At 36.2% G+C, this 26,173-nt stretch overlaps 1 protein-coding gene across 1 annotated transcript in view; it reads left to right on the top strand.

Annotated features, from left to right (window-relative positions):
- CNTLN (centlein) overlaps positions 1-26,173 on the top strand; it is a 169,661-nt gene that overhangs the window by 92,664 nt on the left and 50,824 nt on the right. The window contains 9 exon segments of the mRNA XM_071425911.1: positions 6,843-6,892; positions 12,247-12,338; positions 15,138-15,192; positions 15,195-15,654; positions 18,272-18,492; positions 18,863-19,038; positions 20,824-20,953; positions 22,091-22,182; positions 22,184-22,315. Coding sequence (XP_071282012.1) covers positions 6,843-6,892; positions 12,247-12,338; positions 15,138-15,192; positions 15,195-15,654; positions 18,272-18,492; positions 18,863-19,038; positions 20,824-20,953; positions 22,091-22,182; positions 22,184-22,315 — 1,408 coding nt within the window.

Below are 26,173 nucleotides of genomic sequence, written 5' to 3'. Positions count from 1 at the left end.
AGCAAGAGGGTATATTTTGCAGAAGCCCTGCTTATATGCAGATGGTGGGAGCATTTCTCCTATTCTAATAACTTGATAAGTAAGCAACTGTTACAAAGAATTTCTTGCTGATGCCTAGCTATAATCTAAAAGAAATTTGAAGTAATTATTTTAGCAAAACTGATTCTATAGCACAGTTTTAAATATGCTACCTCTTCCTATATTCAAAATGGGCGAGTATTAAAAAAAAACCTAAAAAAAGGAGGAGTAATCAAAATATTATATTGTGAAAAATGGAGCCCAGACTATTGTATCATACTGAAAACAGCAGATTCTATAATTGTGGATCAAGATCAGTACCTTCAAAAATGCATGTAATACCACCATAAACTATTATCTGCATAGATTTTATCTTTCTTGATTTCTGAATATCCTCGTTTTAATACTGCTAGGTGAGACTGTGGCAATCATAGTTGGAGGACAAAATTGAAGGATTTGTACATAAAAGAGGATGCGGCATGCTTTCCTGCTCTTAATGGTGCATTTTCTATATGTGTTACAAGTAAGAAAAAGTTACTCTTTTCATGAAGTTAATTGTAGTAAACAAAGGACTTTGAGGTTGTTCTCAGGATTTAAAATCACAATTAGAATTCTGACCTGCCATATTAGAAGATCCTGATAGTTTTCTAGGAAAGGCCAGTAGACTCCTGCTAATTTAGAATGCTGATTCCTCTCAAATCAAGGACTCAGTGTATTTTCCTTGAGGCTGGAAATGATTCTCTGACAACCTAGTCTAGAGTACCTAGGATTGCTGCTGCCCTGTTTCTTGTCAGCAAAGCTGTCTTTAAAACTACTTTGGAGTAGATTGCATTGTCAGAAGGTCATCTTGTTTTAGAAGCAGATAATACATTGCTTATTGTTGACAAAGACTTACTGAAGAAATACGCTAAAATCTACGTGATATACTTAAAAGCAGGATGACCTCTTTTTGCAGAAGACTCAAGGCCATTAAGCAGTTTCAGGTGTGCATAAAACTGAAAAGCAGCACACTAGTTTCTAGGCTTTGTATGGCTTTAAGTCACTTTTCCCCCATCTGATGGGCTATCATTTAAACTTGGCAACACTGCTAGAAAGTATAACATGTGAGTATAAATAAGAGCAAGACATTTCTTCTGGAAGAAGTAATAAATTCTGGATGTTTTCAGTCTGCTAGTTTTTATTACTCTTTCAACTACATTGCAAAACAAGTTGTTTTGGTTTTTTTTTCCTATCTTTTTAAAAGCTGAAAAGTCTTTGGGGGAACTAAATAGTTTTTTCAAAAATCATTTTCAATTCATCTCGTAGACAGACATAGGATTAGTGTAGTCCTAAGATTAGAAATTGCAGTCATGTCACTCATAATTACATAACCTTTATTATTGGCAAATTTGGTATGTTGTTACTGCAAATTTTTAGGATACGTTTTCCAGTTACACAGTCTTCTTTAGGACTCCCTATGCCTTAAATATAAACTAATCAGGACTGTAAAGACTTCCATGGTGCAATCAGAAAAGAGTTGCTTGACATGATTTTAAAATGTTTTGTATCTTTTCAATTTAAAAAACAACGCATAGTGATCAAAATAAACCTAGGAAAAAACTGCATCTAGATACAGGCCAAGTGATAATTGCAATTTCAACATTGCAAGCTTTTAGAAATGGCTTACTGTGTTAGCATTACCTTTGCAGATTTCAGTTTAGACTTAAAGAAACTTTATAAAAGTTGAACTCGGTGGTTACTTATTTTCTTTTGTTCTGCATTGCTGATATGTATTCCTTGTAATGAATCTCCTTTGCCTGCCATTATTTATGTTCGTGTAAATTTACAGAGTACAACTCTGAACGGTTTTTGTATTACTTTTAAAATCCATTCAAGTTTAGTTAAGTTTTTTTTCTATTTTTTCCATCAATTTATTAAGGGATAAAAGCTTATTTATAGAATTCTGGCTTTTCAACGCCCTGCAAAGTTTCAATTTCAAGGTATCTAATTTTCAATTCAGATCTCAAACCTTTGGCGATAAAGAGATGAGAGACCATCTCAAATACCTTGCCAAATTCAAGGTGTACACCTGCTCTCCCTTTATTCTTACAGCCAGTCATCACTTACAGTTGTAGTGAGGTTGGTAAAGCAAGATTTTTCCACAGTAAATGTGTGCTAATTGCTTTCAGTCACCTTCTCTGTTAGGTGGCTGGACATTATTTCCAGGATGATTTGCTTTGTGACTTTGGTAGGGAAAGAAGGAAGGCCTTTATTGGGTTTATGTAACTTTTTTGTTTGTTTGTTTTAATTTAAATAATATGAGAAGAGAGTGGAACAAATCAATTGTCCTAGGGATACTCACTTTCCAGAAAGGAAACCAATAAAATGAAAATGAAGCAACTAGTCAAAAAATCTTCAACTGAACACTAGAGCAAGCAGAAAAGAAACATTTGTTGGATACTGTTAAGAAAATACTGTAGCTGACACCCAACTGAAATATGTGCTACAATTTGAAAAAAAGTTAAAATAAAATAGTTCCAAACCACCCCCTGTCCCCAAAGAGTCCTACGTTCTCTCTAGAGACTGCAAAAGTTTTTATGGCACTTACATGGAAAAGGTCAGCATTTAAAACTTAAGCTTGCATTGCTGAGAAACAGGTAGGACCAGTAAACAGAGACAGGAGAAATGCAGGTGGGAAGTTGAGAAGCCTAAAAAGGCTCTTGAAGAGTGGTTTTCAAAGCTTAAGCTATTACAGTAAAATTTTGCTTAAATAGAGTGAAAAAGAAGACAATAAGGAAGTTAATAGGTTTGCTTAATGATAACAGTGTAAAATGATACACTGGGTTTACAAAGCCTAAAAGAACAGTCTTTCCCTTGGTCAATATTTCATATTCGATGATCATTAAGATGTCTTTCAATCCAAACCATGCTGTGATTGTATGTTTCCATGCTAAATGGAAGATGAAGATGCCCACAACTCGTGTATGCTTTGCAGCAGATAGGCATTAGACCTATTTGAAGTAATTATGAGGTCAAGTAGAGTAGTTGCTTGTAAATATATTGAAGTTAATATTCTTCACTCACAGAGGTGTGAAGAAACTTAAGTATGAAATTACTCTAACCTAACAGTTAACAGCCAATGCACTGGCAGGTTGCCACTATAACTCCCAACTACAGAATGGGCTCCAGAGGGAGCTGCAGTAACGTGGCTGCTTCTGTACTTGGAAGATGGTAGTCACTCTTTAGGAAAAAGAGGGTGAAAGGGAGAAAGTAAAAAAAAAAACCAAAACCAAATAACCAGAAAAGAGCACCATACAGAGGACTACCACTAAGCACAAATCAACACAGTTTTATTGGGGAAGCATTAATGTGGCTTCTGTAAAGGAAAATCCTGCTTCATTAACCTGCTGGAATTGCAGAAGGGTGACAAAACTGTGTGGTAACAGTAATCTGATGAGTATTTTTTCAATTGCCTTTAACAGTTCTCAACATGAAATGTTGTCATGGTTTGACACTGGCACAATGCCAGTGCCCCCATGAAGATACCCTCTCCCTGGTAGCTGCTGTGAGATGTGACCAGGAATAAGCAAAGCAGGCTCCTACTTAGGGGAGAAAAACAAAACTTTATTAACTACACTACAACTACAAATAAAAAGGAACACACACACACAGGGAAAATGAAAACCTCACAAATACATTTCCTCCTCCCCCCCACCAAATTTCCAATACAATACATCTATTCCTCAAATCACCAACTCTCGGTCCAGCACCACCTTTTAGACAATCAATCCTCAGTTCATCAAGAGGAGAGGAGTCCTTCTTGTGCCATGGGCTTCCCCTGGAAACACCGCTGAAGCCTCGTGTGTTTCCATGTCGCTCGTGGCACTGCCTGGAGTACATCTGCCGTCGTGACCTCTTCCTTTTCATGTCCAGTGCTCTCACCACTGAACACGGACCAGAACTGCTTCTAGGGTTGTCTTTTTAAGGATGCTCTGTCCCGATCCAAAAAAGGCACAGTCTCTCCTTTGGGACACCTGTCCCCACAATCTCTCCTTTGGGACACCTGTCCCCCCCATATTTTTCACCCCCTGGGGCCGAGGGGCATCAACACTGAACCCTCTTGGTTCTGAGGCCATTGCCTCCCCCTAGAATGCAGTCTCTGTGTCACAAGGAACATGGTTCTGTCCATGGCTATACAAAAAGAGTCCAGCAAAAGCCACTCCATCATCTCTTCCCACTAGGATTCTTCTCTATTCTTCCACTATTTCTCACTCGCCCAGACCTCTCTCACACTTGCACATTCCTTCCTCATCTTCCACTCTATCTTCATGGAGAGGTCAATGTTCTGTAAAGTTCTCATTCTCCAAAAAGGGGTTAAAAGCTCCTACAAGCAGCCGGCTGAACCCCCCCCCTTCTTCTCCTTCCCAGCTGTGCTGCCGGCACAGGCCCATGTTTATCCAGTCTCAAGGTTACAGTCCCAGGCACCGGCTCTCTCTCTCTCTCTCTCTCTGTATCTCTCAGGGGGGGCTGCCCGATGGCTCCCGGTGTCTCTCTCTCTCTCTCTTCCACCCTTCCACCCCGGGGCTCAGGCCTACCTCTCCCGGCCACATGGCTTTTCCCCTCCCCCTGCCCAGCCAGCAGCTGGGCCGGGGCACAGACCCGAACTCTTTCCCACCGAAACCCAAAAGGACCCTCCCAGGGGAGAGCTCTGCTTTTAACCCCGTGTTCTCAGAGGCGTGTCTAATGTCCCAATGGCCAGGCTAAATGCCAATATTAAAGCCTGAATATCCATTGGCCAAAAACACAGCATCCCAAAAAAACACATTTCCTCTCAAACCACCACAAATGTAATAAAGAAATTTTTTTTGCTCTGTGATTGGAGGAAAGGTCCTTTTAGCAACTGGGAAAGCAGAAGAAATAAAGAGTAGTGCTTGTGTGCCACTTCCAGGATAAAAAATTGGAATCACACTGCACAAACTGTTAGGCTTCTAGTCTTTCTTGAATAGCATCTGCTTTTGCCTCTGTGGGAGGCATAGTACTGCTGATGGTTGGACTTGGCACTGGCTAACCCATGCGGGCATTTATAACATTCACCTAGCCATTGACTTGGGTGAGTTGAATCTTGTATTGCACATAGAAATTTTTGGTTTGGACTTGACTAAATTTTTTCCATCTTAGATAAATCATAATTTCAGTTGGAGATTATTTCATAGATAAATGAATTTATTTGGAGGCACTTCAGGTATTCTGACTATGAACTTCCCCTTAACTTATTCAATATAATTAGTTTACATCTGCATGTCTTTCATCAACCGAAAGGAAAAGATATGTGTAGAAGTTCACTCTTAAAAATATTGTACAGTCACTATATTGCATGCTTGTCAATTAGTGTCTAGAGACTCAGTATATTTGTTCATAAACGTGTTCATTCAAATAATGATTTTAAAGCTGAAAACTAACTGTTTCAGAAGATAAAGATTCAGGTAGGAACCATGTCATGTTGATTTCAGTCTTTAATTACATAAGCAATGTTTTTTCAGTGAAATATTTTGCCATTCAATGCAAAAAGCCAACATGCTGTGAAGACTTAAGACAGTGTGGAGACAAAAGCCACTGAAGTCTGTGTAATAGAAACTGATGTTGACTGAGTTTCGGAAGATGAAAGAACAGCAAAGAAAATCAACCTGTGAAGGCAGATAAGTGATCCTAAAAATAGCTGGATTTCTTATGTGTCATGCAAAGGAAGTTACTTTAACTTTTCACGTTTATAATTTTCTCTGTAATTTATGTTTTACAGCTAAGTCAGAGGTGCACTTGACTTGCAATGTGCTTTAATGCACTGTGTATACCAAATGACTTCTTTTTTAAGTCCTTTCCTTAAGTTGGCAAATATTTTGGCCAGATTTTTTTTGTACCTTATTTCAGATGGCACAGTAGGGAAAAGCATAAATTTTCTGTGAAGTAGATGCTGCTGTTTGGAGTACAATTGAAATAAGTGAGAACACTAGCAGTCAAACTTTCACAACAGAGCTAGAATAATGTGTATTTGTGCATGAAATGCATTTATATTTTAAGCAGAAGCTGCCTATTAAATGACTGTACTCTGTTCTGTGTATTGTATGATCTTTGGCTGAAACAAGTGGGGGTTTTATTGCTTAAATATTAAACAACTATATAGATAGAGAATGTGTCAGAAAATACAAGTATAAATAAACAATTTAAATAATGTCTTTCTTTCTAGCATTTCCCAATTTGACTTTGAAACTTTAGTATTGGTATCCTGGCAACTTTATTTATATGTAATTTTATTAAATTGAAAAAAGAGTAATTCAATTTATTGTGCAGAGCTTAGCTGGTTGATATTACAGAATAAACTGTGGTAGTAATATGGTAGTCCATCAGGGCCGGAAAATGGGAGGAATGATTTTGTTAATAAGTTTCTTGAATAGTTGCTAGATCGTAAGACATATCTTCATGAGTTTGGCTGGCAGTTTCCCCTGAGACAGAGTACTTATCTACCTCTTAAAAGGATTTTACCTCCTACTGGTCTTCTTTTAATCTCAAATATTTTCTTGCCTAAAAAGGATGGGCTGAAACTTCTTACTGTATGTTACAATCAGAGTTGTGTTTGAATTTTGGACATTCATATGAGTTACACATTTTAAAAAACTGTTGTATGAAGGACTCCTTACGTTAGAAGTAATGCTAAGTGTTGTCAAATTAGAACTAATTCCTGGGTGTTGACAACTTTGTTCCCAGTAATATATTGGTGTGGGTTTGGATTAATTTCTGTAATTATTTTAGTGGCATCTGTGTGATTGTACCTATTTTTTCCTCTTTTGTAGACTGAATCTTAAGAAAGAATTGGATCAGACGAACATACACCATTCTGTAAGTTCACAATACAGGAACTATACTTACAGCAAAAAAGGAAGGGTATAGTATTTTATACCTTTGTATGTAGTTTGAGTGGGTTGAGCCTGGCTGGATGCCTGGCAGGTACCAAAGCCTCTCTATCACTTTCCTCTACAGCTGGACAGGGGAGAGAAAATATAATGAAGGGTTCATGGGCTGAGATACTGTCATGGACAAAACAGACTCAGCTTCAGGATATTAATCAAATTTATTACTAAAAATATAAAGGAAGAGTAAAAACGAATATTAAAACCACCTTCTTCTCATCCCTCCTTCTTTCTCAGCTCTACCTCCTTCCCCCCAGCAGTGCATGGAGGCAGGGAATGGGGTTATGGTCAGTTCATCACATGTTGTTTCTCCCACAGCTCAGGAAGGGGACTCCTTCCCCTGCTCCAGTGTGGGGTATCTCCCGTGTCTGCAGAATTGCTTCTCTCACATATTCTCTCTCTGCTCTTCTCTGGCCACAGTTACATCTACAATCACTTTTTTCCTTCTTAATTATGTTACCATGTTACTTGCAACTCTGATTGGCCCAGCCTTGGTCAGCGGTGGGTCCATCTTGAAGCTGCCAGGGATTGGCTCTGCTGGACATGGAAGAAGCTTCTCGCAGCTTCTCACAGAAGCCACCCCTGTAGGTCCTCCTACTACCAAAACCTGGCCACTCAAACCCAGTACAGTAGTCTGTCAGAATACTAATTATTTATATATGGTTATTTTCCCTCCAAAGATTGATTTCTTTTGCATGAATGTGTATTTTGTAATCATATGGCCATACATGTGACAGTATGTTTGCTCATTATTTGTCTACACATCTATTAAATCTGACAATTTATATGAATAAATACACATTAATACATTTGCAACTAATATGTATATTCTGGCTATTTATGAAATATACTGATACAGTAATTTCATGCTTATTCAGACATCTCTTTTAATTCTAGTCTCACAAAGTATCTGAATTTGAAAGTAAATTAAAATGGTGAAATTGTAAGAGTTGATCTGAGTATCTTTTCTATCTTTATAATCTTTACAGTAGTTGATGGTTCTGTGAAGATGAGTCTTTGTCAGTCAGATAGGTAATATATTGCCACTGCCTCTCCATCACTCCTCTGATTCTGTGTATTATGAGCTGTTCCTGAATATTCTGGGAGAAATATTCAAGAGTGCATAATTACAGTCCATCTGGATATTCCATCTGTGGTGAATTCTTTATGCACAGTATTGTGCACAGGAAGTAAGTAGGAGACTTGGAGAAGTATTCTACACATTCTTAGCAATAAAGCCTTACCATTCTTGCAGTTTTCTCCTGGTGGCTGTTTTCTATTTTTTGTGATAATGTTGACTACTTGAATGAAAAAATATAGATTTTTTTCCTAACTTTAAAATTCTGTCTTTAAAATTAGGTGGGAGTATCAAGCTGCTGAAAACGGAAAGTTACCTTTTCCTTTTTTACTATTTCTTATGTGTTGTGTTCATAGCCACAGAACTGAATGTTTAAATACTGACTTTAAGAAGCACTTTTTTGGTTTTTTCCAGTTCAGTCTTTGCAGAAAGAGAAGGGGAAAGATAACCAATGGTGAGAAGGAGTTAGGGGCCTGAGCAATATCTGGAATTTTCCAAAAAACAGTCAGAACTGCCAGTTCTTGACATGTTTAGTCCTTTAACAATTAGTATTTTCTTCCTTTTTTGTTTCGTTTTCTTTTCAGGTAAACATACGCTCTTTTAAAAATTTGTGGGTGGATGCACACTTCTGATTTTGTAATTAGTACAATGATTAGCTATTATTTTCTGGGGACTGAGAAAAATGTTTAAATTACTAGTGAAGTGTTCTAGGCAAATTTTATCTACCTTTTCCAGTCTGTGTTGTTCTGGTTATCATTTAAATGAAAAGGAAATGTCTAGTAAGATTCAAGTCCAAAGATATATATTAACAAAACTTTCCTGTTAGGACAGAAGACTGAGATTATTCTAGCTGTTTCCAAATTTTTACCAATTGAAGTGTAAGAAAAGAGTTGCTCACAAGGTGTCTAAAAAGTAATTTCCTTATTGTTCCCCTTGAAAATCAAAGGGAGTTGCAGTCATGACACATGTATTGTTTGAGATTCTCTAGAAGGTTGCACCATAATGACTTAAGCTGGATGTCCATCTTTGAGCATAAATGAATGTAATGTTAAAAATCCTTAGTCATGTTCTCAGAAAGTGCATATGCCCTCTGCCTTAAAAAGGAGGTTAAATGCCTTCTTCCTAAATAAAAATACAACCTCATGTCTGTTATCAGTAATTTGCTGGGAATCCAGACTTGATATGGTCTAAATACATGTCATTCATAATTTCAGTATGTTTTATTTTATAAAAGGAAACCTGATGTCAATTTCCTCAGTTTATGAATGATGTTGGAATTCACTTTCACCTTAGCAGATATCTGTTTTCATCAGGCATTCTAAAATCAAGGGATAAAATCTGTAAAAAGAGACTGAGTCTTCCTGTATTAAAATTGTCTTTGTTGTGTTTCACTTGTGTTTGTCAGGAAGAAGTAATGGATGGTTTTGTTGTTCTACCATACAACTTTTCAAATCCTGTTGGTCAAAGATGAAGTGGGTCAAGGGAAAAGGAAACTGTTCCAACTGTTCCATTCCAAATTTCTTTCCATTCTTATTCTGTTGCCCAATTATTACCAGTAGTCATCAAATCCAAAATCAATGTTCGTGCTATTTGTGCCCTTATTTGTTTATGAATGTAAAGAATGTGTTGGCAGGTAGTTATGCCATTTCCTCCAGAAGCAGGAGAGTGGATCCATCAAATCCTATTCAGAAAAACAGCAAATGCCTTCTTTAGAAGCAGTAAACTGTTGGCCTGCTGTTTCTCCAAGGAGGCAGTTTGAAGACCTCTTTCATTCTGAGACTCCTGAATATACTGTGTCCTCAGTATATATGAATGGGAATGGCATTCCCTTCTGGTCTTCACCCTGGTGTTTCCCACCAGAAGTTTCTTTCTACCCAGGAGCATGGGTGCCTACCACTGGAGTCAGTAACACAGTGGCTTTGTGCACCATGGAGCCTTTTTTTGTTAGGGAAATCCTTCACCTGGCGTGTACTGCGGACAAAAATGTCATTCCTTTGATGGTTTGTATAGGTTTCTTTGTAAATGACTATGACAGTGCTCTATTGTGTCCTTTTTTTTTTTTTTAAGGGGTGTTTTTCTCTTTGTGTAAGCAGACTTTCTGCAAATATTATAGTGTAGTATAGTTTCACAGTTCAAGTACCATTTTGGCAGCGGTGTTGAACTAACTCATCATCAGATTTGATGACTATTAATTAGGAATTAAGTTTTACGTTCTAAGGCTGACAGTTAACTGTGTTTTCTCAGTGGGATGTAACTGTGCTTATGTAAGACCATGGTAATTTGATAACTGAAGATAGTTGGCTTTATGACTTGTGGGTCTATTCCTTGAGGGAGAAGATGTTATTTTTTTATGTAGAAGTATGACAGGTAGAGCATGTCTTGCTGAGTAGACTGATATGATGTATCTTTCTGCTATCCTAGATGGACAGTTACAGGTGATACTGTTTCACTGCCTTTCTAACCAATTCCTATGAACAATTGCATAACAATTAGAAGGGAGGAGGGTAAAAGGGGCTTGAATGGGCCATATATTTTCTGCTCAACAGAAAGGCTTAGGTTTCAGTGACCTTTGGCTACGCTTTAGTTTATGTTGCTTGTGTCTCCTTTGATAATACTGAACATGTATAGTCTTTTCTATCCCTTTTGCAGTGGTATTCTTTACTATCTGCATATAATATGTCTATTTATAGAGTTTTAAATTGCATTTTAATACATCCACATAATAAACATAACACCTTGTGTGCTTTGATCAGTTTCTTTGGCTATGGGAAATAATTTTTCTTTTCAGTGGAGTACAGTAAATGCTGATATAAAAGCTACAACAGGCATTCAAATGAGTGAATATTTAGAAAAAGATGAAAAGCATGTTTGTATTATCTTTGTGTGTTACTTAAAGAATGTTCTAAATGTATGCAGTACCACTGTGCTGGGGGACTGTAGTCTGAAGTAACATGGGAACTAACATATTAATATCAAGGTAAAGGTACATATTCCCCAGATGCATGGTTTTACCTTTTTCAGCTTTTATTATCTTTAGAATAGTGTTCCATTTATTTCATGAATACAGAAGTATTAATTGGCCATGACATGTTCCAAAGACAAAAGAAAGGTCTAATTCACTCTAACAAACTTGTTAGTCACTGTTTATATCAAGAGGATTGTGAATCTACAGAGAGTAACACTGTTTTCTTCTACATTTGCTTTGTTTATAAATCAAAAGTTTTTAAGTGACCTGCAGTGTCTGCTTGTAGTTTAAAATGTTGCTTCTAAAGCAGACCTCCACCATGTAGCACAGATATTTATCCCTTAAGATTAATTCTTTAAGTTCATTTGGGGGAAAGAAGGACCAAAAAAGAAATACAAATAGTGTGGTGCTTTTAGAGTATTGGGATTTATTTGTTCGGTAATGTAATATTTCATATTCTAAGATGAAATCCTTCTAATGCGTGTAATTGCTTGTTTCTATGAGCAGTGGGCAATTTGTGAATGCTAAACTCTTGATTTCTGAATGACCATATGTATTGGTACTTCTAAACATTTTTTTTATTAATAAGTATGATTTTTAACTTGGGATTTTTATATCTAAAGTGTATAGCTGTGATGCTTAGATTTGTTTCGGCTGTTATTAGCTGTATCAATTTCTAATTGTTATGATTTCACAGTATTTCGGTTGAATGATTTGTGTGATTTATCTAGTGAAGTACATGATCTTTAACTTAACAAAAACCAGGGTTTAAACTTTTCATCCATCCTAATTCAGTTACTGTTTGCTTTGTTCACCAATCACTCTGATCCTCCTAGCAGGGGACAAGACCTAGAGAACAAAACTGATAGTGACTGTGTAGATAAAACGGCAATGAATTCTGCTTTTAAGGCATAGAGGGAATAGTCTGTAAAAGAATAAAAATTGGAATGAAAGTACAGTGTCTTTAACCCGCAGATCTATTGTACCTTTGAAAAGCTTGTACTCTGAAAAAAACATACTGTGATGCTACAGAGATTAATAATTATGTGACAGAACACTTTGAAGAGAGGTCACTTTAGAAACTGACCAAAAAGCTTGTCAAGAAAATAGACCACATTATAAATAATTACAGAAGTAAAGAATGCATTTCCTTAAAATGTCTATGATTGTTTTAGTGAAATACTAGGTGTCATAATGTATTTTATTTATTATATTATAGAGATGTGTTATTTATTTTCTGATAGAGTCACTTTTTAAACTCAGTGAAGATAATGGGGTCAAGGGTAATACTCCTAAGAGATAAATAGGAGAAGTTTCTCATGAGATGCTACAGAAGGTAAGATACCAACCCCAACAAACAGATCTGAATTTTAATATAAGAATCATATATATATATATGTATATGTAAATGTCAGTACTCACGAATTTAAGCCATCATTTTCCTTCAAAATTTAAAAATGTGGCTTTACGGAATTTTGCTCAGAAATTAATTCTAGGGAAGTAGCTGTGAATGTTATGTAAGATAAACATGGGTAGTGTCAGAAAAAATTAAAAGAGTGCTTAGGGGTGTTATGCTAAAAGCTAACAGATTATCTAAATTGTAAGTATAATTTTACCCCTTAACTTTGGGAACCTTAATACCTTTGCTGGGTATTTAACTTTAGATGATATCAGGTGTTAATCTCCATAGAGCTCCTCTACAGAATGGAATTGATGCATAATAATGATAAATTCACTGTTTGTTGTATTTAAATTTTAGCACAATGTGCAAATATTTTCTACGTGTGTGGGTCTATCACTTTTTACAGGATAGTACTATATGTATATAGTGTTTTCTAGCTTAACAAATAATGGTAAGTATTTTATCTTTATTGCTTAACATTCTACAGGTTTTGCCTCATACAGTGATGGGATGTTCTTAACTAGTTGGTATTTGTATTGATATTTGTAATATACACAAGTAATTTAGTATGTTAACAGGTGTTCACTTAAGAGGGCTCACTTGTATTTTACCATATGTTTTGTTTGCTTGCAAAGAAAAAGCATCCTTCAAACAGTATCATGCCTTTTGTTTGTCATTTCACAAAACTATTTGTTTAGTTACTTATAAATCTTTAAAAGCATGCTTAAATTGAATAAACACAAATCTATAACATTGAATGTCAGTTCAGGTATGCCTATTTATTTTTTATCTGTGAATTAACTTGTAGGAAGTATGGTAATTTACAGCAGATGATGTGATTGCATATACTTGTAACACTTGCCATATGGTCAGGCAATGAAGGCTGTCATCTCGTTATTACTGAATGACAAACATCATGTTAAAATAATAACACACAGAATAGGAAGTGCTCACATTCATTTATCTTAAGGTAGAGTGAGTAATTGAAATAATATGAATGCTACCATCTGAAATGTCACAGTTTATGCTTGCTTATCATCTATATTTCAGAACTATAATTTTGTTTGCCAGGTACTACATAATTTTCATCTCTATGGATATACAGAGTTATGATGTTACCTTAGGGATAGGTGTCGAAGCTATTTATTGTTTATTTCATTCCAGTTGTCATACATGACTTTAAATGCTACTGAGTGCAAAAGGTTCCTTTAAAGAACTGAGAAAACAGTATCAGAATCTCAGTTTAGGAAGATAATTGAAGAAAGGTATTGGTCTAACACATTGACATAGGGGTGGAATGTGCAAACAATGATTTTAATTATAACCCTTTGTTTCACTAAAGCATTTGAAAAAAAATCCCTTTTATTTCTACTTTCACCCATTATGTAGCCATAATGTGTTGTCTCTTCATATTAAAGATTTCCTATCAAACTCATGAGTTCAGTATCCAATTCACAAATATGTATGAAGTTTGAGCAGCTCTTGTTCTAATTTGTCCTGTACATCAAGAGCTGTCATTTAGTTGAATCATATCTGTAGTACCCACTTTGTACAACATTTAATAAATTTTAAAAATAATTTAAGTGTTGGCAATATGTTGTTGTAAAAACCTAAAAGTAAAAACTTACAGAAATAATATGGTTTCAATATTTTCAGTGTCAAAGATAGTTTTGAAATTTTGTATTGCTACAAAGTGTGGGAACTGGCCAGTATTTTACAAGATTGGGAGTTCAAGTTACCCATGCACACGCTCATATAGCTCCTGGAAAAACAGCCTTTCCTAACAAGGAAATGTACAGAGAAACCTAGAACCCCTGACATATTCCTTAGTGAAAGAGTGGGGATTGAGCTTGTACAAAACCATCCAAAAATATTTCTCCAGGTATTGGAGTAAGTCATTACTGAGCAGAAAACTTGCTCTGATGCCCTTTTCAGGTTTCTGGGGATGTCTCATAGACTAAATAATCACATTAGTGTCTGCTAAAATTAAAATCGCCGACTATTTCTGGAATTGTCCTTTATGTGGATATTCAGGAGCATCACAGAGAGTCAGATTGTTTTTAATGGACTTCAATATCCAAAAACCTCAAAGGACTTCAGAAGCAAAACATAGGTATAATGATGTTTTCCACAAAATTTTTGTGAGGAACTTGGCAAATTAGTCTCTTTATTTAAACAGGACAGATTTTTTTTCTCTCTGTGAATAGAAAACACACACTAGCTTCCGTATTTTTAGGTGCTGAGTTTCTGATATCTCTGGCTAGGATTTGTTCGGGTTTTTTGAAAGATCCAATTAATATTTTATTTCTGTATTTACGACACTTGAAAGAACTTGTTGCTTCAGATAGATAGTGCAAAATTGTCTACATTTCAGAGTAGTAATCTTTCTGAAAATGTTTTTTAAAATTCAATTAGTATGTATAACAAAATCAGTAATGAGCTCAAGATGCATAAGGAAGATTCATTAGCATGGTATACTTAAACTTCTGTGTCATTTTGCCTGGAATTTTAAGTTCTTTTACCATCTGCCCTTTGTTCAACAGCTGTATTATTGCAGCTAAAATGTTTTAATCTGCACTACGTAAAGTTATTTTAAAATTAAGGACTACAGATAGCTTTTGTCCTTGCTCTTCATGTGACATTATTGTCATATAATAAATATATCTGAAAACATAGTTTGGAGTTTTTCAAGACAGGCTGAAATATTGTAAATGCTAAAATTGCCTTTTTTAGGTACAACAACTAGAAAAAAGATTCAAAGCTATTGAAGGGGAATTAAAGAAACAGAAGTAAATAAAGACTTACTGAATGAGAAAGTGTATTTGAAAGAATCTTTAAAAGTACAAAAGGAAGATGCAGACACAAGAAAAAGAGTGCTGGAAACACTACTGAAGAGGATTTGTGAGGTAAAAAAAGAAAAAGCAGAACTTCAATTTGTGATTGATGAGAAGGAAAAAGAAGCTGCCTCTTTGAAGAGGCAAGTGACAGAAGCTAACAGGTTGAGAAATGAAAGTGAAGATTTGCTGAGTCAAGTGCAGGAGCAGAAGTGTTTGCTGGATAAAGCCAAAGCAGTGGCAATCTCTGGGTAATGTAATTGCAAGATAACAGGCACCAAGGTTAAATTAAAACCAGCCAAGAAAAAGAGCTCTTTGGGACATCATGGAGCTTTTCTCAAACAGTCCATCAAGGTTATGAGTAATGTGTTTGAGAACTTCAGTAAGGACGGCTGGGAGGATGTGAGTGAAAGCAGGTACGGCTCTCATTAACTTAGCCCTGTAGAGGGGACACTGTGCATATGTAAAGCACTAGCAAATGGAGATTGAATTTCAACTACTGTTGATTTGGTATTCAAAAAAAATACTGTCAGATCCTTTGAAATATCTTGGGAGGTCTTGTTCGGAGCTTATTGACTGAAATTTGCATGCGAAATTAGCCACAACTGCATGAGTATTTGAATAGGTGCCAGGAAACCCAAAAGAAGGCAATGCTTGATTTCTTCCAGTGATGCTATTTTCATGCAGTCATGAGGCTTGAAATTGACAGTTTGGCAGGTTGATTTAATTTGCTGGCCTTTTGCATATTCACCACTGACAGCTAAGGATTCCCAGGCAAGCCTGGTAAGTCGGTTTAGTTATCTTGTGACATGCCGACCCGGGAGGAGAAACATTTTTTCCCCTTAATTTAGTTAGATAAATTTTGAATGACCCATTTCAGCTTGCTAGCAGATGTCTACAAGCTGTTTAACATCCTTTAAATTAAGAACCATCCACACTAATTATTTCCTGTATGTTTTATGCAGTCATTGTACTAACTTTAATTGAATGATGGTTAAAAATCTTTAAAGGTGATGGTTACCACATACAATCCCAGTCATGAATCAAAAGGCTCTCAGAAAATTCCACTGGCAAACGTCATATAAACAATGAGAATTTTTGCTTCTCCTTATTATGTCCCCATATACTTGAGGAGGCAGCAGTTAGCCACTAGGTAAATGGTTATCACACCTTGTCTTTCAGGACATTGTTCTAAGAAACAAGCAAAGAAATTTCTCAAGCCTGTATGTCCTATATATTCCAAGATACAGGAAATATGGGAAAAGAGTAAAGAAAATAGAATTGTCTTCATAGGCTTTATACTGGCTCTGTGCATCATAATGAGCAAATCAATAGTGGCAAATGAAGCCTTTCTACTACTTCTCCCCATGCAAAATAGGGGGGTCCTGAACACAGTATCTAGAGGGAGAAAACAAATTTAGAACCATGTAATTAGTCAGTTGTTGTCATAAATGTAAATCTTGGGGGTTTTTTATGTATAATAAAATATTGCAGATCTGATTTTAATAAGAAACATACATGTTTGCACATATGGAAACATGTATACATGTTGTAATTAGTGAGTATTTAATTTGCTATGTTGTTCTCTTTAAGAAAAACATTGAGCAAACACATTGTCATTCCACTTATAGTTTGAAATGAAAAGTATTTACATAGCTTCCCTTGTGGCTAGCCGTAAATACTGCTTTTAATAATTATACAAATGTTGGGTTAGAGAATTCTTGTCGTAGCACAGTGAATATTGTTGAAGTTTCAAGGTGTTGAAGTTTCAACAGCTTAGGGAAGTATCTTAATTGAGTTTCCTCTTCTGCTTATTAATACCATTCTTTATTTCTAGTAGCTGGCTCTGAGGTTTTAGATGCAAGAATTCAAATTTCTAAGTAGAACATTCCTTAAAGCAGGTGAGGGAAATGTGTATGTAGTTAGAAATGTCTCTGTGGCTGTACAACAGCCCTTTTAAACCAATGGATTGATTTTGTTCTCATCAATCAGTGAGGCATACCAATGTGTCAGGACAGGTTTCAAAAAGTATAAACATGTTTATGTGTTAACTCTTCTCATCAGTTTGAGGCCTTTTCTCTGGTTAAGTAAACTGCATCTCTAAACCATGGATTTTTTTATGATGATGTAACTTAATTTGAACTCAGTTATGCTGTTTTAAATACCTTGGTTTAAAAAGTAACAAATCAAACTAGCCTTCTGTTTAGGGATTCCTTCACAAATCCGCTCACACAAATGATGATATATAGCACCTGATGTTATAGAAGAGGATATATCCAAGACTTCAAAGTAGACTTCCCTGAATATAAGAAAGCAAATGATAAAATGGGGTAAGGCAGTGAGAAACTGGAAATTATGAGCACATTGAGTGTAATTCTAAGGAAAAATTGTAAGAAGATTTAAAGTTTCAGGTCCGGTTTCTCTGCATGGCAGGAATCTCAGCGAAAGGATTAACAAGTTTACAGAATTTAAGAGCATTCTAAAGGGGTACTGAATAGAGCTTTCACTGAAGTGTGATTTCTGAGTTTGTCTCAGTCAACACTATAAATAAAGTTCAAGTGAAACAAAATGTTGTTAAGGATTGTGCATTTACTTGTTATATTATGAAATGTGAAAATGAAGGAAAGTAGAAATTTAGTAGTTTATGAGCCATTCACATTCTAGAAGTACAATCAAGCATTTTTTCATTTATTTCACTTCTGTGATTTGTCACAAAAGTTGGCTCTTAAGAAGCAACTGAAGTCTCAGGCCTCTGCATTGTAAAGTGAGATTACATTGACAGAGTAGAACTTGATAAAATAATTTCAGATATAGATTTTTGCTTTATTGTATTTGTAAAGTTTATTTCTTTGTGCTTATGCATTAACTCTGGAGTGTTTAATATTTAGATTGATTTTGGTTTTGGTATTTTTAGAAGGGGGGGTTGTTGTTTTTGTTTTGGTTTTTGTTGTTGTTGTTGCTGTTCGGGTTTTTTTTATTTGGTTGGTTTTTTGGTTTTGTTTGTATTTTGTTTTCCTACATATGCTGCTTTAGTGACTCTGAAATACCAACTTCTGAAAGGTTGGAAACAGTGATTAGGAAGACAGTGCAAAACACTGATCCACTGCCAGACAGAAGTTAACAAGAAGAAAAAAAGCCCTGCAATGTGCTTCATTTAGAAGTCCAAAATGAGCAATATTATAAAAAGGTACATATTGTTTTGTTCTCATGGGTGGAGTTTTGGAGTTTAATATTAGCACTGCTGTCTGCTTTTAATTAATTTGACTCTCAATACAGAAGTGTAAACCTGTTTCCAAATATTCAGTGGGTGGATTCATTACATTTTAGAATATTTTCTGAACGGTAAGTCTGCTGTCATGGATTCACACTGTCTAGATGCCAGGCATCCACCAAAGCCTCTTGTTCACCCACCTCCATAGCTGGACAGGGGAGAGAATATATAAAAAATGGTTTGTGGGCTCAGATAGGGATAGAAAGAGATCAGTCATCAAATACTGCCATGGGTAAAACAAACTTGAATTAGACATATAAATTAAATTTTTTACTAACAAAATCAGGGAAGGATAATGAGAAATAAAAGAAGACCTTAAAAACACTTTATTTCCACTCCTCCCTCTTTCCCAGCTCTACCTCCTTCCCCCCAGCAGCGCATGGAGGCAGGGAATGGGGTTATGGTCAGTTCATCACATGCTGTTTCTCCCACTGCTCAGCAAGGGGACTCCTTCCCCTGCTGCAGTGTGGGGTGTCTCCCACGGGAGACAGTTCTCCATGAACTTCTCCAATGTGAGTCCATCCTATGGGTAAGTCCTCCACAAACTGCTGCAATGTGGGTCACTCTTCTACGGGGTGCAGTCCTTCACGGACAGGCTGCTCCAGCCTGGGTCCCCAGTGGATCACAATTCCTCCCAGGAAATCTGCTCTGGTGTGGGCTCCTCTCTGCCCAGGTCTGCAGGTCCCTGCCAGGAGCCTGCTCCAGCACAGGCCTCCCACGGGGGCCCAGCCTCCTCTCAGGCACCCCCTGCTCAGCTGTGGGTCTCCTCCACAGGCTTTAGGTGGATCTCTGCATCCCTGTGATCCTCCATGGGCTGCAGCTGCTTCACCAAGGTCTGCACCATGGGCTGCAGGGGAATTTCACCTCCTGTCCCTCCTTCTGCACTGACCTTGGTGTCTGCAGAGTTGCTCCTCTCACTTATTCTCTCTCTGCTTTTCTCTGGCCACAATTATATCTGCAATGACTTTTTTCCTTCTTAATTATGTTATCAGAGAGATACTATCATTTCTAATTGGCCCATGGTGGGTCTGTCTTTGAGCTGGCTGGCAATGGCTCTGCTGGACATGCAAGAAGCTTCTAGCAGCTTCTGGCAGAAGTCACCCCTCTAGCTCCCCCACTACCAAAATCTGGCCATACAGACCAAATATACCTATAAAACTATTTGGACAGAAATGTGAAAGATGATTTGAAAATGTAAAGTTGCTGTACAGGCTAGTGGTGCTGTTTCACAGTCCAGGCAAAAATGCCACAGACATCCCATTGAACTGTCTCTCAGTCAGAAGCACCATACAGAGCAGGCTGACCTAACCCGTAACAGGGAGATAGCAACACCCCTCTCTCCCTCCCTTCTAGCCAAATGGTGTGCTGACTAATCAAGCTTAAATGTCTCTCAGTTTGTTTGTTGTGCACTGGATGAGTTTCTCCATCTTAGAAAGATGCTTTTGACACTCTCTGTGTCCAGAAGATTCTGTCTTGAGAAAAGTTTGCTTTTTGCCTCTTCTTAGCCTATTTACATGGATTGTCTGGGAATTGAACTGCTTGTCTCATTGCTAACATCTATATGCTGTTTTCTCACAGAAGAGGGCCAGCTGGTTGTGTCCCAGGTCTTAAGAGGCTCTATACAGTCTGTAACAGATGACTCATTCTTGGACTTTTTAACAGTGCCTAATAGATTTTCCCTCCTATGTTTGTCCAAATAAATCATTTAATGGAATTTTAAACATAACCAGATATTATTATTTCTTAGTTCAAGAAACAGAATACTGAAACCCTGAACAACTTGCTGCTTTTAGATAACTAGTTTGAAATTCAGTATTTTGAATGGTGATATAACAGATTTTGAAAAAAGATTGTTTCCTTAGTTTCCAAAATTTTAGTCTAAATGCAGACTCTCTGGTCTTGTTACATATTCTTGATGGTGTTATTTCATCAATACTTTTGGTGAAATAAACTGAAAAAAAGGAAAATTCTTACCCATTAATCTATTGGTAACAACACATAGTTTGAGTAGGTGCACATGCTTATATATGAAGATCTGACAGAAATGTGCTACTCTACTTAATCTCCTTCTACTCCTGAGTGAGGGCATACAAGGCAGGGAACCCAGGACACTGTCCTCTCTTCATTGTTAGTATAGCACAGCCACTACAATTTCTGTAGGGCCTCTATTTCATTTACTCTCTGTTCCTAGTGGAGAAGATAGATACATTCTGATAGACATTTGTAACTGACTGGTGGAACTGAAGCAGACTCAGGAAGTGTCTGGAGAGCACTAAGCAGTTAAATATGCCTCAGTAGAACTCCCCCATTGCAGGAAAAGGATTTGAAAACATGGTTTATGAGTGTGAAAGAAAGTATTGCACAAATAGCATTAGCATTAGCAGTTGGGAACACCAGTTTAACAGAATTCTTTAATCCATCCAAAGGATTTAAGGACCCTGCTGGTGGGTATTCTCATACAAAGAGAGGCTAAAGATATTTCTGAAGTCTTGAGCTGTGCAAAGGGTTGGTGATGAGACCATTTATGATACAAGGACTTGGTCATTTTTTCTCCACGTGGTAGGAATATACAATGCCCTGTGCAGTATCAGCAGAGTTACTGTAACTCTCTTACAACTCAAACATTTATTAGAGCTGTGGCTTAGAGTGGAGATCTCAGTCTTTTTGCTATAGATGTGGATTGTTTGCTTGTCATGTGCTGAGAGCTCAGTTCTTGGTCTTTCAAATTGTGTGGTGATTGTACTTATCTAGAATTCATGGCTAAGTTATCCTGCAATGTCAGCAGTTTGTTAAGTGCAGTTAGTAGAGAATGTGTTGGTCTTCACTCTTTTAAATTTGCTTAACAGCTATTTTAGATATGAATATTCCCAGGAATATGTTGCATGATATGACCTAGAAATTGAAATCTGAAAACTTAAAAAACTGGAAAAAGATTGCAGTGTTCCTGATCAAAAGTGTTTAAATATACACTGAGCATGTAATACCTAGTAAATTGGTACACAAACCCACTGACAGTCTGTTCCAAGATTTGTTTGTTTGAATTTGTGCATTTTTAGATATTTAGCTCATTTTTTTAAGGTGAAATTCTCATATAAAAAATGACTGTCAAACAGCATCTTTTCACACAGTTAAAGTTTTTACTAAGTCCCACCTAGTGAATCCACTGACTGATATTAGGTTTTTCATTACCTTTTGTTCATGTTTGGCCCTTGTAGCCAACATAGCCAATGAAACAAATTAAATGTGTTTTGTGGTTTAGACCTTAAAAAACCCCAGCCTGTTAACAAGACACTGAAGCCTCTATTTTTGATAATCTTAATCAGAAATTCAAGACACATGTAACTTCCAAGTCCTTGTTGATTTTGCATTTTTGCCACTTAAGGAAAAGCATAACATGGAGTGTTTATAGGTTGACTGTTTTATATGTTTTATGTTTTTTAGGTCAGTTGTTAATTTACCAGTATACTTACTAAGAAATATTTTTGAGATTTCTGGAGTGTTTTGAAGGGCCAAAACAAAATCATAAATCATGTTACTTATGATGATTTTGTCCATTTACTAATATGCCATTTTATGTCCAGTGAGCAGAGCAAAAGGGAGAAATATCACTGTCCAGAAACCAGGCTACTCTGTTACTCTATTGCAGGAAAAAATTAAGCCGCTGCAGAAAGTAGGTAGCTGTTGTACAGAGGAAAAAAAAACTAACAGTGACTTCCATTAAAAATGTTAAACAAACCGATGAAAAATTAACAAGTCAGCTACATTTGGCTGATCAGAGTCTTCAAGTTAATAAACTGACCATAGAGGTAAAGTACTTTTCATTATAGTGTCTTGCAATGTTCATGTTAATTCTAGTGCAGTTCTGTGAAATTTTGATAACATTGATTTTTTTATATTTTTTTAATTATAGTCAAAATTATGAAATATTATGTATTACCATGCTTTGTGTGAAACACTTATTATGTGCAGATAATATTAATGCTAGTGTATCAATGCAATTTATTTATCCTTTTGAAAATAAAGTGGTCTTCATGCTGATTTTTTACATGTATTCAAATGACTGAGGTAAGTTTCACTTTTAGCCTGTGATCTGCAAACCTTCCTGAGAATCTGGTTAGTCCAGAACTAGTACCTGTTCCTCTGTAAAGAACAGGCACTGTCTCCATACACCCCAAGACAACTAGAGTTTTCTTCCAAAGGGGACTCAGACCCATTCTGTATCTAATCCCATCTTTCTCTGTTAAGGCGAAAAGCCAAAAAACAAAGTTTATGGAAATAGAGACTAATAAAGTATTTAGTTAACAACCTAAGGACACAAACTTTCTTCTCTGCTTCAGTCTTCATTTCTACTTAATCCGTTTCCATGCTATTACTCCTTTCTGGTTTTCCCCATTCTCATGTATATATGTATTTTGTGTTAATCTATATGCAGCTCCTCAGCTGGAATTCTTTTCTGTTCATACTGTAGTGATTGGCCTGCCCTTTATAGAGCTGAATCAACAAACACTTATGCAGTAATTGTCTCCTGTTGGTCACACACACATCCTGCTTCCAGAATTATAGTGCTACAACAGATGGACTTGCTGGAAGGAGGCAGACATTAAAAAAGAAATCAAATCCCCTCCCCCTCAAACTTCACTGTGTTTTTGTCTTTGCACAGAAGGCAGAAGCAGTATCAGGAACAGCACTTTTCACTTTCTTAGGACTAGGGAACTGCTAATTTCTAGAGGAGAGAAAACTTCATTTCTGTTACTTATTTTGCATAACTATGTATGTGTAATGAATTGTTTAAAAAGAGTTTCCAAGATCATTGGAACCAGTGAAGATCTGCCCATCTTACAAACAGTATCATAATATAAAGTTTCATGGACAGTAATTTAGCGAAAATGTTCTGATTTCTCAGACATCTTCATGATTTGCCTTCCTAAAAGACTACTCCTTAGGTGTCTATTGAAGAGCAATGTGAGAAATAAAATAGGAAATGCTGTTATCAGGGAACTGTTTAAAAATAAAAAAGAAAAGAAACGGGGGGAACAAAATTTATGTAAAGATAAGAGCCGCTGTAATGGAAAAGACTGACTAAAATTAAAAAAGCATTGCTTTAAAACCAAACTGGTTTTCTATCACTCAGTTTTTCTGGAAGGTTTAAAAAAAAAATGGTCACTGGTCTATTTAAAGGGTGGTGCATTCTAAGCAAAAATAAATAAAGGGTGTTTCGGGTACTCAAGGAAAAAATCTTTATTAGGCATGCACATTTTTTTCCTTCTCAGCAAACGATTCAAATTCCCTTTCTTACAACTAATTACTCTTCAGGTGCCATACTAGTGCTACCAAGTGGGATATTTAAAGCAGAGGCTTGGGCTACTTGCCAAGTGAAAATTAAGGAGGTAAAGAACCTACACAGTCACTGCAGGGTACACTCATGTTTTAGAGAGAGAGCCCTGATTCAGACAGATCTAATGGTTCTAAAGCACACTTGTGTGGGGGACTTGTATGAGTTGGTTTTTGGTGGGGTTTTTTTTTGTAAGAAATGCTATCTAGAAGTTTTAAGATACTGCAAGGGAAATAATGTTTTTTAAGGTTTTCTTGTTAATACTTTTGTTACTTTAGATTTTAGAATTTTCTTGAGAGGTAGAAGGTAAGCTTCTGGGTAAGCTTACATTAATAGTGAACTTTTGGTCCTAGGCTAAGGTAAGTTTAGCTGTCTAGCGACTGTTAACATTAACATCATGGCTTGGACAAGATGCCATTTTGCCTGAATTTATTGAAGAGAATAAATGCTTTAGCAGACAAGGACAGATGTTTCTGCAGTCAGTCCTTCATTTTAATCCCCAGGGTCTCTAGAAGATCAACTCTAGATTTAAGATTTAAATATTCCAGATGTTCATTTTGAGACAGATTTTACAGTTCATGCAACTTAAGGACTCTCTACTATCTGCTGGTTTTCACAACATCTACATGCATGGTTTTGTGTATTTTTCTTGAAAATCCACCCAAGCATGTATGTAGTGTATATTTGTCTGCTCTTAAGAGTTCAGAATTCTGGATTTAAGGTCTGGTTTTGTTTGGCCTTATAAATGCTTTGCAGTAATATAGATATCTGGCTTTGTTTGATTTCTGCAAAAGCAATTCCTTGCATATTTAAAAAAAAATGGCTGTGAAGTGACTGCACATGTGAGAATCAACACTTGCATTCTCCAAGGATTTACATTAACACTGAGTCAAGACCATCTGTACAAGAAGTACAGTAGTTACATTTTGTTATTGGTATATAGAAATCACAGCTGGAGCAGATACTAAATGTGGAAGCCATGGTATTTATTGTTTTCTTAGTTTCTAAGAAAAGCATTTAGAAGAAATTGTTGGGGAAATTCAGGATCTTTTCTCTAAGGTTTAGTGTTCCCTCTACTCATTTCTATCATTCAGTTTTTATTGCATACAACACAGTAATCATAATTAGTTTTATGCAGTGTCATTCTTGTGGCAAAAATCCATAAAAATTATATTGAAAAAGAGATTAAAACCATAAGTAGTTTAAGTCACTAGCGCTTCTCTTATTCATGTGAAGGCTATTCAAATGTCCACTGCTCAAATGTACCATATTTTTGCACTTCCAGTGTTTCTCAGATGATGTCATAGGAAAGCTGCATTTCTTTACAGAATACTGTGGGCAATTGCATAGTGTCTGTGTAAGTCTACTTCAGCAAAATTGAATCTCAGAATAATAACAAGTCGACTGGTCAAATGCTGACACATTCTTTGAAGAGGATAATGTGAAGGTTTCAGTAAAGTTTTTTTCAGATGCCTTCCTGCAGATATATTGCTATGCTTTTGCTGAACTGGGAAGGTGCTTTTAATTTTTTTTAGAAGCATATTTTAAATCTGAGCCAGACTACACTTTTTTTTTCTGGCTGCATTTTAAATACACATCCAGACTTTATTTTAGCTATTTGATTTTCACTTTTCTTTGAATTTTAAGGGAACTCTTTTCCCCTGAGATCTTAGTTTGTTTATCTAGTAGATTATCTCAAGGATAGAAAGGTATGAGCATGAAAAGTAGAAAAGTAAAGTGCTAAAGGAAGCTTTTTTATTCTTTAAAGGTTGTGGCTTACTTTACATATTCTCTTGACTACTTTTTATTGCTCAGTGTATCAAAGCATAGGCCAGAGTTCGGTGTTGCATCTGCAAAACCAGCATCACAGCTTCACTTCTCTTATGTACCCAAATAAAAGTAAATCCACTAATTTAGTATGCTTCAGTTGCACTGAAACGAAGAAGAAGTTGATGATAAATTTAGATGCATTGAAAATTATTGACTGAAGTATTATTTTATGCAATGATGTCACTTAAATTCTGGTTTTCATTGAAGTTTTTTTTCACTCTTTAAAGATGCATTATCACACTTAATATAAGTATTACATTTTATATATACATACATATATATATATAACGATTTATGTATGCTTGTTTTCTTAAAGTAAATTTTAGGAATAAATTTGAAATTATAAATGAAATTTTATTTGTAATTCTCCTGCAGTAGCTGAAACTGCTTTTGCAATTTCCTAACGTTTTGTTCATTCCAGGAAATGTGTAATTACTTGGACATAGTTTTTTGGGCTTTCTAGATAAATGTAGTCCAGTTAGAAATGGTTGTAAACCTATCC

This window comes from Agelaius tricolor, unplaced genomic scaffold, assembly GCF_023055355.1.
Source record: "Agelaius tricolor isolate 1412-34295 unplaced genomic scaffold, bAgeTri1.0.p SCAF_4, whole genome shotgun sequence".
Lineage (NCBI taxonomy): Eukaryota > Metazoa > Chordata > Aves > Passeriformes > Icteridae > Agelaius > Agelaius tricolor.
This window is presented reverse-complemented; position numbering and strand designations above follow the sequence as displayed.